The sequence below is a fragment of the Schistocerca nitens genome, chromosome 2 (assembly GCF_023898315.1).
Source record: "Schistocerca nitens isolate TAMUIC-IGC-003100 chromosome 2, iqSchNite1.1, whole genome shotgun sequence".
NCBI classification, from domain to species: Eukaryota; Metazoa; Arthropoda; class Insecta; order Orthoptera; family Acrididae; genus Schistocerca; species Schistocerca nitens.
The window spans coordinates 824,349,532-824,363,455 of record NC_064615.1 but is presented as its reverse complement, the minus strand read 5'-3'; the positions used below and the strand labels follow the sequence as shown (position 1 = coordinate 824,363,455).

The 13,924-nt window shown below is 37.2% G+C and overlaps 1 protein-coding gene across 1 annotated transcript in view; it reads right to left on the bottom strand.

Annotated features, from left to right (window-relative positions):
* The window catches only part of LOC126237082 (transmembrane protein KIAA1109 homolog), a 567,281-nt gene that overhangs the window by 153,333 nt on the left and 400,024 nt on the right, over nt 1-13,924 (bottom strand). Inside the window, exons 60-62 of the mRNA XM_049946881.1 lie at nt 10,207-10,335; nt 9,299-9,545; nt 4,325-4,530 (exon numbers count right to left, since the gene is read on the bottom strand). Coding sequence (XP_049802838.1) covers nt 4,325-4,530; nt 9,299-9,545; nt 10,207-10,335 — 582 coding nt within the window. The remainder of the gene's footprint in view (nt 1-4,324; nt 4,531-9,298; nt 9,546-10,206; nt 10,336-13,924) is intronic.

Below are 13,924 nucleotides of genomic sequence, written 5' to 3'. Positions count from 1 at the left end.
TGCAAATACGAAAACCTTGCAACTGGTCACCAGAGCATTTTGTGTTTGTTTTTCCTGGTTTTGTGATACTGCTTGTCACCGTAAAGGAAAAAGTATGGGGGCGACAACGTGTAACAGAGCTTTGAGTGCAGACCACAAAAATCAGCTGTTCGTGCAAGCTGTCAACTGGACATTCTGCAGAAAACAGTGTGGAATGTTTTGTGGCAGTGTTTGCATTTCAAACCCTACCATTTATAACAGTTTTGTGCCTAAGTGCAGCAAGCTACAGAAGATAATTATGACTCTGTGAAGACACTGATATTCAGTAATGAGGTGACTTTCCATCTGCCGGAAAATGTAAATTGTCACAATGTGTATGTGTGTGGTCAGAAAGGGATTCACAGAAGTGAATGTCTTCTGTGCCATATTGAAGACAAAGGTGTATGGCACTTTTTTCTTCATTGAGCAGTTGGTGACAGTTTCCGTCTACCTGGTCATGTCTGCTGACTCCTCAACTTTCATTCTTCAACAGACAGGGTTCCACCTTACTGGAGCATAACTTCCATACCTTTCTCAACAATGAACTGCCACAATGCTGGGTAGGGCGGGTAGCTCTGGGTGACATTCCTCTGTTGCTACGGCCCCCCATGTCACCAAATCTCACGCCATGTCTTATGAACAACAAAGTTTATGTGCCACCAATGCAAACAATGCTGCAAGAACTGCAGGAACTGCTGCCATAATGAACACTGATAGAAACAGGATAGTGAACATATGGATGGAACTGGATTATCATTTGGATGTGTGCCATGAACTTGGTGGGTGTATATGTCTTTTCATGTATCACTTATCTTTCTACAACCTATAAATGTAAATAAACAGTGCACTGAACCTAACAAATCATTTAGGCCAGATCTGATATGTCCATTATTTGGTATTACAGGAAGTTAATTGTGGATATAGAATGACTGACCAGTGCTTATCTTAAAGAGGTGAATTCCAGTACCGCTGGCAGGTATGTTACAAATATAAAAATCTATACCTCGCATTGAGAACTGTTGGTTTCTTTGTCACAAAGAAAAGAGGAATAGGTCTGGGAAGATTTGAAAGAAAGGGCAGGCTACTCTGACCTCAGCCTTAAAGGACACACCTGTTTTCTACTTTTAATGTGTCTATCAGGAGTACTGGAATTTCACCTCCTGAAGTTAAATACTGGCTGGCTATTTCATCTCCTCGTATTTCAAAGTATTCTCAACTAAATTTCCCTCTTGATAAATCTCAATTAGGAATTGTTTAAGTAGTACAAACATTTGTGGCATAGAATGCAGACTTTACTGCTCGAATTGTTATAGTATTGGCATTTCTATTTATTTTCACATCACTCATGCATATTTCAGTTAAAAGAAACTGAGAAAACTACAAAACTTTGTTGTCAATTGAGTGTTTACATATTAATGACATCTTAACTTGGTCTTGATAATGTACTCACTTTACTGGCAAAGAAAAAAGTAGCTTTTAGCAATAAGAATTTGTAGTGTTAACACAACATTTCAATGTATTCAACACAATCAAATATATTCATTAAATACTAATGAATTGTCTGACTTTATGGCTTCATATGAGCAATTTGCTTCATGAACAAAAGCGTAAACAACTACTGCCTACTGCATTTAAATCAGCCCTGCAAATTAATGTAAATCAGTTAGAAAATTCTGTAGAATGACCACTCTTAAACATACTATATTTTTAAATATCTTTGAGAATATCCATGAGAGGATATTGTTCAATGTTTATTGCCTTTTATTCTACAGAGCAATCTTACTTCCGAGTATTTTAATCTGTTAGTACGACCCACTGCATGAAAGACACACTTGCTACAAAGCTTCAAAAACATGTTAGACACACTTCATGACCTGAAATTTCAAAGATACCTACTTGAGACAACAGTTATGGGTAAATTTACTTTAAAAGGACCTTCACTGTTGTAAGAAGACCACATCCTGAGTGGGTAAAAGTTTTACAGAGAATGGGAGTCCATTTTAAATGGAGAATTTAAATGAGGCTGGGTATTGCTGTGGGCATTTATGGCTAAAATACAGTTGGAAAAGGAGTTAAAAGGTAGGCCTACAAGCATTATATTTGTTGCATAAAATGGCAGAGACTCATTGATAGGGCAAAGGATCAACCTCAATTTGACTGGTCGCAATAGCATGTATACACACAGATGTGTGTAAATTAGAATTCTATGGTGTCACGGGCAGTGCTGCAAAATGGTTCAAGTCATACCTCACTAACAGGAAACAAAGGGTGTCAGTGCAAGGGACTAGTGAATTAAGTCATCAGTCATCATCAGAATGGGAAGAAATTACATGTGGTGTCCCACAAGGATCCATCTTAGGGCCATTGCTTTTTCTTGTATACATTAATGATCTCTCATCAGTTACACTGCCAGAAGCAGAGTTTGTTTTGTTTGCAGATGACACAAGTATTGCAATAAATAGTATGTCAAGTGTAGTTCTAGAAAGATCTGCTAATAATATTTTCATGGATATTAATAAATGTTTTAAAGCCAACTCACTGACATTAAACTTTGAAAAGACTCACTATATGCAATTCAGAACCTGTAAGAGGTTTCCACCCAGCATATGCATAAAATACGAAGAAGAGCAGATAGAAGAGGTTGACAGTCTTAAATTCCTGGGATTACAACTTGATAATAAATTTAGTTGGGAAGAGCACACCACAGAACTGCAGAAACGCCTTAACAAATCTGTATTTGCAATTCGAGTGTTAGCAGACATAGGCAACATAAAAATGAAAAAGCTTGCATACTTTGCCTACTTTCATTCCATAATGTCATATGGTATAATATTTTGGGGTAACTCTTAAAGTCAAACAAAAGTTTTCAGAGTCCAAAAGCGTGTAATACGTATTATTTGTGGAGTAAATTCACGGACGTCCTGTAGAAACCTCTTCAAAGAACTGGGTATACTAACTACTACCTCTCAGTATATTTACTCATTAATGAAATTTGTTCTAAATAATATATCTCTTTTTCCAACAAACAGCTCAGTTCATACATACAATACCAGGAACAAAAATGATCTGCACAAGGACTTAAAAGCACTTACTTTAGTTCAAAAAGGGGTCCACTACTCAGGAACACTCATCTTCAATAATTTGCCAGTAAACATAAAAAATTTAGTTACAAATAAAGACCAGTTTAAAAGGAGCCTGAAAGACTTACTAGTGGCCAACTCCTTCTACTCCATTGACAATTTTTTAATAGAAACAAATGATGTATTGTATATATACATACTATTAGTATTGTTATTTCAGATTTTTTTTTTTTTAAAAAAGACATGTTCCACATCCACGAGGATCTCCTCAGCACGGATCTTTGGAACGAAGACTAATCTAATCTAATCTAATCTGTGACAGACTAAGCATGTTACAGTTATTAATAAGGATTTGAGAAATTTGCAATAAACACAAATATAGACGAAAATTCTGCCTCAAATTGCAAAAATGCAAAATTACTTAATAAATGATGTTTTGTGGTGAACTGCATCCAGATGAACTATTTTATTGGAGACAATTTGAAGCAGCTTTACTTTCTGTATATAATTACTGGAAATGTACTCAGATTTCGGTTACTGGTATTGCAAATCATCTGGCAAAGCCCAATTCCTAAAGATAATTTTTTTTAGGAATGTGTTTAAAAAATAAAAAGGGCATAAACACAATGACATATGTGTGCTCGATGTTCTGGTGTCCAGTTGAATGGTTTATAATTAAAACATATGCAGTGTAATGCAAAAGAGAATTCAGTTGTGGGACCTAACGTCTTATAACAAAGAAAAATATTCATTCATCTGCTAATTAAAGTTCAAAAGTTGATATAATGCAAACACTTTAAGGTCATCACACATGATCAAACAATTTGTCAAACAACTTTTTATTTTCTTTTTTTTTTAATTTGCTGAGTGACTTACTAATTTAAAAACTATACCTTAACCATTTTCAGACAATGATGAATTTTTAAGTGCATTAGAATTGCCCAAGTGTATACATTACTGCTAATATTCTATCAATAATATTAATTACGTGATTTCTTTTTAGTCTCATTGTATAGAAAGCTCACCTATTACTGCACTATGTAAAAGCAAATGAATACATACACCTTTCCTTGCAGCTTCTAAACATGAAAAGATAGCAACAAATTTTAAAGTATACGTGCAGTAACAATCTGGAAATATCCAGTTTAAATGTCAAGACTAAATCGTTTTCTAAGATCAATACTACATGGTTGTCTACGATAAACCACTATTCTGTAAATGCGTACCTGCTGTGTGGCTGTAAGTACTTCCTTGTTAAGATTCGACCTCTGTTCATTCCAGTATTCGTAAGCATTTTTGTAATTCAGCCATACAAGAATTGCTTTATCCACAGCTATAGGCTGAATGTAGATAAGTGGTCGTCTAAGGGTGATCAGTACCATCTCCTTGTCATCCCCTTGAACCATTTCATCCTGGAATGCATTCCTCAGGCCTGCAAGTATGATAAATTGTGTTGTTACACGATAAGAACACCATTTATAATCATATACTATATTCTTTAGGTGGTTAAATTACTTTAGTTACTTATCATGAATACATGTCAGTCACTTTATCTTTACAGAGAGTACATTAAAAATGAACTCCAGACAAAAACAAAGAGATAAAAAGATAAAGCAACTGTTAATCAAGAAGTCTGATTTTATTATCATAGTACTTTTGAAAGGCTTTAGCTCTCTCATCTTTCTCCAATTCGTGCACCAATAATATAGCGGATAGCACATGGTTTAGCATGGTATCGAAGATACGGAGCAAATTTTTCACACAGACAATTATCTGCTTGGTTTATTAATCCTATACATAAACAACTGAACAAGCAGGTCACATGCTGCAAAATATAAACAAATGAATTTTTCAGTCAACCACCAGTAGGTTTCAAACAATATGGTAATCAGGTACTTTAACTTTATCATTCTGGTCTCTTTTGCTTACAAATTAGTTTAAGTACTGAGTCACGGATAGTAATATAAAAAAGGCTACACACTTCCCTGGAGCATATTCGAAGTTATTTCTACACCTGTTGATGACTGTTCATCCAAAATAACAAGAAATCCTCAATACAGTCACAAATTTTGTTTTGATAGAAGTGTAGATGTGGCACTAAGACAAATGCTTTTTTAACTGACTGCCTTGACACAAAGCCTTCAGCATGTCTTGTGAGAAGGATGTAAGTTGTGTTTCACGTGATTGACGTTTTCGAAATCCATTCTGTTTGATATACCTCATTATGTTTGAGGTCAGAATATGTTCTAGGAGTCTACAACAAATCAGTGTCAAGGATATTGGACAGTAGTTTTTTGGATTACTTCTACCACCTACCTGACAACAGGCATGAGCTGTTCTTCCAATTACAGGGCAGTGTTTTTTGTTTGAGGAATCTATGATAGGTAGTAATTAAAAGAAGGGCTAACTCAAACACAAATTCGGTACAGAATCTGATGGGTATTCCATCGGGTCTTGGAGCATTGTCCAATTTTAATAATTTCACCACTTTCTAAACAATAATTAGTCATTATTTTTAAAAGTTATCTGAGTATCTAGATTCAATGACAGAAATGTTCTGTTAGCTACATGGCACGTAGGCTTTCTTTTTAATTTACTTGATTAAATTTAGTTGCCATAAGCACAAATAGCATTAAGCAGTACAGTGGCCATTTATTGTTAATACAGTATAGAGACTAAGATTCTGTGATTTGTTTGTCTTTTTTTAATACATAACTTGACTCATACTACACCCCTGAATGTTATCTTTTTCGATAGACTCCATGGAACACAATGGATGGATGGATGAACACAGATGTACTCTAATGGGTGATCACCATTAACTGAAAATATTTGTTGTATGGACAGATATTGCGTAACGTCACACACAATATATTCCCACGGAATTCATGACCAAGTTTAATCACTTTCGCATAAGACCACAGACACTATGTTCCCACAAAATACATGACCACATCTACATTAAACTGCTTATGCACTACCACTGACTTGATAGAAATCTACAAAACTTGTCACAGCACAAGGACAGAGTTCTAAGATGAAAATCAGATCTATATTATTAAACACAATCCCAGCACCTGGCACCAGTTGCAGCATAGGAAAAACATAAATCCGACTTTAAATATTTTACACCACTATTGACCAAATTTAAAAATTTAAAATACTGTCATAATCTACTCATTAACAGGTAAGACAAGTATTACAGTTAGAAAATGTGTGTGTGTCTTGAGGCAGTGTAACTGACAAGAGTGCAAATACCGGGCTTTCATTCATCCTGTGTTTAAGAATGAGAGCACTTAGCGATTTCCAACAAACTTTACACACAATTTGAAAGCTTTATGAAACTTTTTCTTGCAACAACCTCACAAAATGATAACAGGAAAAAAGTACGTAATTTACTACATTTTTGCTATTCCTGCAGTCAAACTTCAGCATGATGTTTTAATTTATTACTTCTTTGCTACTAAATTTGTTTGCAACACAGTTTTGAGAGAGTATCAACATATACCTCTGAATGTACCCGCAAAATTATACCACCATACAACACAGAGTTAAGGAAATGTGACCCATAAACATTGAGAAGTGTTAAAACTAACTTTTACTTAAAATGGAGCACAAATTGCCAGACTATATTCATGAGAGCACTTAGTACTTCAAACAAACTTCAAGCATAATTTCAAACCTTTCCTAAACTTTTCTTCACTTACATACCTAAAGGCAAATATTTAACATACTGACTCACTTGTAAAGTAATCAGACATTTGAAGCTACTTTGTACATGGGGATTTGATTTATTAATAATCAGGTGTATAATAGTATGTATTAATACGCTAAGCTAAATATTTCATTATTTGTGCAGGAAGTATTTTTGTTTTGTCTCATTTTGTTTTGAACGAGCACAAATTTGTGAAAGAAAATTTAAGACAATGCTCAGAAACAATATGAGAGACACAGGTGTGAAATCCAATTAGGCCCAACTCGATTTCAGAGAAATTGCACATTGTAGTACAAATCAGGAAAGGTTCAATTAGTGATACGAGAGGTCATGATGAAAACAGAGAGAGACATAATATGAACATTTCACAGCTAAACTAAACAGAATAAGAAGAAGAAAAGAAGAAGGAGAGGTGGAATACATAAACAGTAATAGCAGTGATAACCAGTTGTACTACCTGAAAATATAGCAGATATAGAAGAAATACATGTCAGTCTCCTGGAACAGATAGCCAGTTGAGCAGGTTTAAAGAGCTCCACAGCAAAAACTGACTAATTTTTTCCTAACATAAAAGTGCACCATAATTTTTAGTAAGAGTCAAAGGTCAAATAGAAAAGGTTAAAAATTCAAGAGCAGCATCTACAAGAAACAATTGAAGACAATGGGTTAGTAAAATCTGTCGGGGATAGAAGGATACACTAAAACAGAAGGAATATCTGGAATAGTAAAGAACATTTGCAATAATAAAAAAAAAAACCACATTACGAAATGGCAATGGGTATTAGGGAGAAGAATTACAAGGAAAATTTTAAGCACAAGAAATACAAAAGCCTTCAAGTTAAGAAGTAATGATGATAAATATCAAAACAAAGACAAAAACAGAATAAAATAAGAAAAGAAGACTGTTTTGGATATTTTTACAAAAATAGTGACTCAGGCCACTGTAAGATAACTTAATACTAAATTGGTAGTCTATATAACTGCAGCAAAAATTCATAGCTGTACAAAGATTGCTGCACAAAGATGTGTAACATTTTAGGGCTCTATCAATACAAAACATCATAATATAATACCTAAAGACACTCTGAACAAATAAATCTTATATTACAATAAACACAAATATTAATTCTTATTTCTTTAATGCTTCAAACATTTTAGGGACTCTTTTTCTTGATAAAGAGGCACCTTAAAAAGCAAATAATTATGAGAAAAGGAGACCAGTCACCAAATAGTAGAAGTGTTAAGTTGTCAACAGGCACATAAAAAAGGGTGAAACATTTCCCAGCTTTCAGATGAATCCTTTAACACACTATGCTAGAGAAGAATGTGTGTGTGTGTGTGGGGGGGGGGGGCACCATGTGGATGCATATGTATGTTTCTCGCTTGATAAAGGATTCGTCCGAAAGCTAACAAAGTTTTCATTCTTTTTTTGTGTGCCTGTTGATGCCTCAAGCTTCTTCTATTGAATGAGTGGTCTCCTTTGACATTCTACCAGAACTTTCCTTACCCCACAGATATCTGAAAAAGTTTGAAAAGAAATACATTCCATGCCGAGTTTCAAACATGTGTAAGTTCAACTCAAATGATTCCTCTTTCAGAAATAATTGTTACATCTTATTCAGGGATACAAAGGTGACTATCAATGACCATAAAATATTTCTCATAATTTCTAATAATTCCTAGAATTTTGTATGATACTGGAAAGTATTGGGTGGAATAAAAGTAATGGAGGAAGTAAAGGTTATCACTCACCACATAGCTGAGGCACTGAGAATCTGTAGGCACTTAAACAAGACGGAAAATGTTGCTGAATTTTTGAACAATGTTCTTCTTCAGAGCAAAGTAACAAAAGGCACAATCACATACACATGTATGGCAACAATGTCAAACCCGACTACAATGGTGCAGTGCTGCTGACTGATTGGGGCAAGGGGCTATGTTGGATGGAGTGGGTGAGAGCAGCAGGGCAACCAGGAGGGAGGATGATAGCTTGGAGGAAGACGCTGCATGATAACATGGCAGGAATGATACTTTCATCGGTGCAGGCAAGGGAAGTTTGAAGTGGCATATAATGTAATGGAGGAATGAGATGAGAGCGGGAAATGGGGGGGAGGTGGGTTACAACAGAGGAAGAGGGAGACGGCAGAGAGGAAAGTGTAAGTGTATCAAGTGTGAAGGATGTGATCCAAGGACAGTACTCCACTACCTAATCCAGAGGATCACTGTCTCTGGCTGCGCCTGATGCCAAGATTCAGAAAATCTGGAATTGGGGGGGGGGGGGGGGGACAGTGATCTAGATGTCAGAGTTATGAAGCAGCCATTGAAAGCTGAAAGAAGGACTAGCATAAGGAAGGACAAGAATATTTCACTGATTAGATGGGTGCCAGTCCGTCACTTTGGGAGGGTAGCAATGATTTCTGGAAGGATGATCCTCATTTTAGTACATGATAAAAGGTTAAGATCTTATTTATATGAAATGGTGTACCTATTCTTGTCTTGAAGAAGGCATACTGTTGAAATTCGGGTTCTGCTTCTTCAAACATGACATTTTTCAGAAGCTGCCCTAGACTCAAATTGACATCAACCTGTGCCTTTCCAAATATTTTCATGTAAGGATTTGGTTGAGCAGCACCCGAGACATTTTGTACTCTGTTAGACAGTTGGAATTCCACAGCTCCTGTCTCAAGGCGAACAGCAGAGTTAGTTGGTGTAGTTGCTGTTAACTGAATACGCTGTAATAGATTAAAGAAATTTTAATTAAGACATCAATAATGAAATGCACACAGAGAAAATAAAACATAAATTTCCTTACGAAAGATCTGTAGGATTTCTGAGAACGAATATCCGTAAAAAGTTGTTTATTTAAGTTCCAATAAACTGTTGACCTAGAAGATCTTAAGTAAAAGATGTGTTGAGGAAAAATTAAAGGTGAATGTAAATTAACAATTTATTTTATCTATAAATTTGAGGAAAATAGTATACTGTCAATAATAATAAGATTTAAGATGGATTACAACCTCAAATGGTCAAGAATTGGGCACAACACTGTATATGGCCTTGTTTCAATTATTATTTTGGTATATGTCTGATGTCATTAAGGGAAATAAAAGAACCTATGTCTCTATACGGACAGGAACTGTTTCTTCCAAATCCGAGGCCAACATCTTAGGCGCTGTGTGCCCTCGCTAGGGGAAAAAACAGGAAGAAAGAAAAATGGGGAATGCAAAAGAGAGAAATACACATGTACATACATACAAGCAAACAAAATGATATAAAATAATTTGTTTTTAAGTTATGTTTTGATTGTAACACTGTCAAACATATATTCACAGAATGGTTACAATAATCAATATATTTAATAAACAGGGAAGAAAGGCAGATTTTGTTTCTTACTTTTATCCTGATCACTAAAGAGAAGAGTATTCTTTTAAGAGATGAAGAATTTGTCTCTTCGCTTCCTTCAAGCCACAGAGGAACAGGCTTCTCCCCACCATACACTTTCTGAACAACTTCATTTACTTCCTGCAAGCAAAACAAATGAGTTACATGACAATTAGTAACAGATAAAACCTTCCACATTCCAACAAACGTATACTTGCTCATTATATAACCACTATCCAAATCAAACTATAATTATAGAGGCAAAGTTCATTCTCTACAATCTGGGACTATCAACACACACAAACTACAGAAGTATGAGGAAAATTGTCTTAAGAAACAACAGTATTAATATAAGTATTACCAAAAGGAGAAGTCTTAAGGTTGCTAATTAGTTGTTTGGGGTGGGGGCAGGAGGATTTCTAAAGCGGGCTTTACACAACGATCTGCCGTGAATGGTACTGGTCTAGCGCAACAGCCATCTAGTGGTAGAATGGGTGAAACTATGAAATTTAGCAGACACATGATCCGTGCGCCAGAATAGAGAACACTTCTAAACTACCGTAAATCCGCGCATGCGCAGTAAGTAGCAATAATTCGCGCATGCACAGAAGGGTGTACCACAATGAGTTCTGCTTGTTGTTTGGCTATTGTTAGGCAGCTAGTGGCTAATTTCAGATTTTAGTGTTGGGGATCTTCCGCAATTTTTTTCAACATGCATGTTTCATAAATGCAGAAAAGAAACTTTTTTTGCAGTAGACACTTTTACACTAGCTGTTCCTCTCTGGGGGACACCACATTGACGAAGCACTGTCCGTGCAAGTGGAGAGGCTTATGTATCCGCATGAAGTTTAGGTATATGCCGAAGGTAAAGGGCCTACTGCTGGAAAGGCCTTAGCTGATGTATCAGACTAAGAGTGTCCCACAATATCCCATCTTTCCTATCCACTCCTAGTCCTTACCCAATTCCCTTTCCCAACCCAAGGTGTGATGCGATCTGTGTCGAGGGGTGCGTGGCACATGGGAAGGTGTGTCGCAAACGGAGCATCAGGGATACCGGGTGACCTCCTTGAGTAAGCAGCCTTACACTGTGCGGGGTATCTGTGGTGTGGACCGTGTAGATCCCCAAATCTCGTGAGACGAAGATGGACAGAACTAAAGAAAATAAATTAAAACAAACTGAGGGGCAAACTGAGACCTCAGTCCCCTAACATCAGGGTGAAGACTGATGGAAGGCATTCACACAACTGAATCAGGATCTAGACCTGAACCAGAAGTGGGAACTGTAACCAAGAAGTTGGACCAGATAAAGATTAAAGCCTTGTCTGGGGCCCAGAGGAAGAAAATCCTCAGGGAACAGAGACAAAAGGAAGGGAAAGAATGGCTTACCAAAGACAAGTGGAGGGAATTAAAAGTGCTCGAGCCTAAGAGCCCCAAGAAAAAACTGTCTCAGGTTGAAGAGGATATGCAGACCCCCACAATGTCGAAGACAAGCAGCAAGAGGATAAGGGAGGAATCTAAGACTCCCTCCTCCCTGGAAAGCGTGCCCAGAAAAAGTGGAGGCAAGAAATAGGGAAACAGACCTATAGTACTGCAGTCTTGGGTTTTAAGATGGCAGTTATCCAGGAAAGCTATCCACTGGTAGCCATCACCTGACAGCAGGAGGAACTTCTGTAGATGGCCCTCTTTGAAAAGGCTGGGGGGAGGGCGCTGATCCAGGACTGTCTGTGAGGGCATGCACACGGTGGAATGGCTTAAGGACAAGGTGCCTATGATATCCCTGTGGGAGGATGCGAAGCTGCTGGTCAAGACGGTAGCACAGCCCAGTGTGGGGCAGCAAGGACACCAACAGTGTTCCTTCTTGAATTTCCCTTAGCTAGCAACTTGGAGGTCCTGTAAGCTATTGGATGTTCAGAACCAACCTTATATAGATATATGAGAATGACCCTGAGTCCATATAGCCAAACCCAGGTGCTGGTCAGGATGGAAAGTTGCCAAACAGGGAGAAGATTTCAAAAGCATGATTGTGTGCTTGCAGGTCTGCATCGACTGAAAAGGAACGTTCTTGTGGATCAAATCATGGAGGTGATAGGTCAATGTGGCCACACTTAGAATAAATTTGTGATAGTATGCCATTTTACCTAAAAATGCTTGGGGTTCTTTGACATTTGTAGGGGAAGGCAGAGCTAAGTCGATGGTGACATGATGACAAAAAGACTTAACACCATTCCAAGAAACCTCAAACTCCAAATACACTATGAATGACTGACAAAAGAGTGACTTGGTCAAGTTGAATTTCAACCTTGCAGTATATAAAATAGTGAACAAGGTGCATAAATTACATAAATGCTTATCCATGGATCCATTCGTAATGATGATATCATTGAGACAGCTGATTTGCCCCAGAACTGACACCATTAATTTTCCAAAAAATACTGAAAAACTGCCAGGGCACTAGCCACACCAAACAGAAAGCACTGATACTGGTGTAACCAGAAGAGTGTGATAATCATAAACAGCCGTTTAGAATTCTCAGCTAATGAAACCTATAAAAAGCCTTTATATAAATCAATATTGGAGAAAAACTGGCCCCTGGTGAGTTTAGCCAATAATTCGTCCTGATGGGTCAAAGTGTAAATGTCAATGATAGATTGAGCATTACATCACTCGATATAACCAGCTGTATAACCCCCAATAACTTCAACTTATCCAGTTCTGACTTTACTTCACTGGAATAGGGCAAGCACAGAAGAGGTGTGGCCATGGCCTAGATTTCAGGGTGACATGGGCCGCAGAATTAGTGGCACAACGTAACCCATCCATAAAAAGAGACAAGAACTCAGAACAAGGAGAATCTAAATGCTGGTAAGAGACCTGAACTGTAATGAGGAGCACCATATCTGTAACGGAAAAACCAAAACCATTGAAGACATCCAGAGCGAACAAATTGTCGGCGTCAGCATGACCTGTTACCAAGAAAGTCAAGGAACGAACCACAGATTTATACACAGAAGAGCTGTAAATTGCCCCAAAATTGCAATGTGCTTGTTATAAACCATCAAATGTCAAGTATCCAGAGACATCATCACAGATCCCAAAACTCCATACATTTATGAATTCAATGAAGTCATGCTTGCAGCTGTGTCCATTTGCAGTATGAGCACTTTGTCCATCAAACGGACACAAAATTAACATCCATGTGCACGACTGCAGAAGGGGGGCTGTGAACAACACACAGACATTATATGTCCTTTCCTACAGTTGTTGCAAGTTGCCCAGCACTTAGGGCATGCGGCCATGTCATTTTGTAAAAAACAGTGGGAGGGTTGTTATTTTTATCATTGTTGTCTGGTATGGCACTACCCAGAAGGGCATGGAGGCCATGTTTGTATGTCTGCCTGGTGCTGTGGCGTATCCAGGTATTGCATACAGTGTTACAGGAAGCAACAATACACATTTCTATTACTTGAAACTACCATCGTAATCGGCCATCCTCGTACTACAGTGTATGAGTTGTCCATCTTATTAAACAAGTATGTGTGTACATGTCCCAAGTGACATTTGCAAATTTGTGTGAAAACTTTTGTTTTTGTGTATATGTAATAAATTCAAATTGATTATATACACTCTTATAACAATTCACGATCTGCTGTTCCTCTTCTGGTAGGAAAGCAGGTGATGTAGCAACATCCCTACACTGCAGTCCCATTACTATGATGATCTTGCTTTGGAT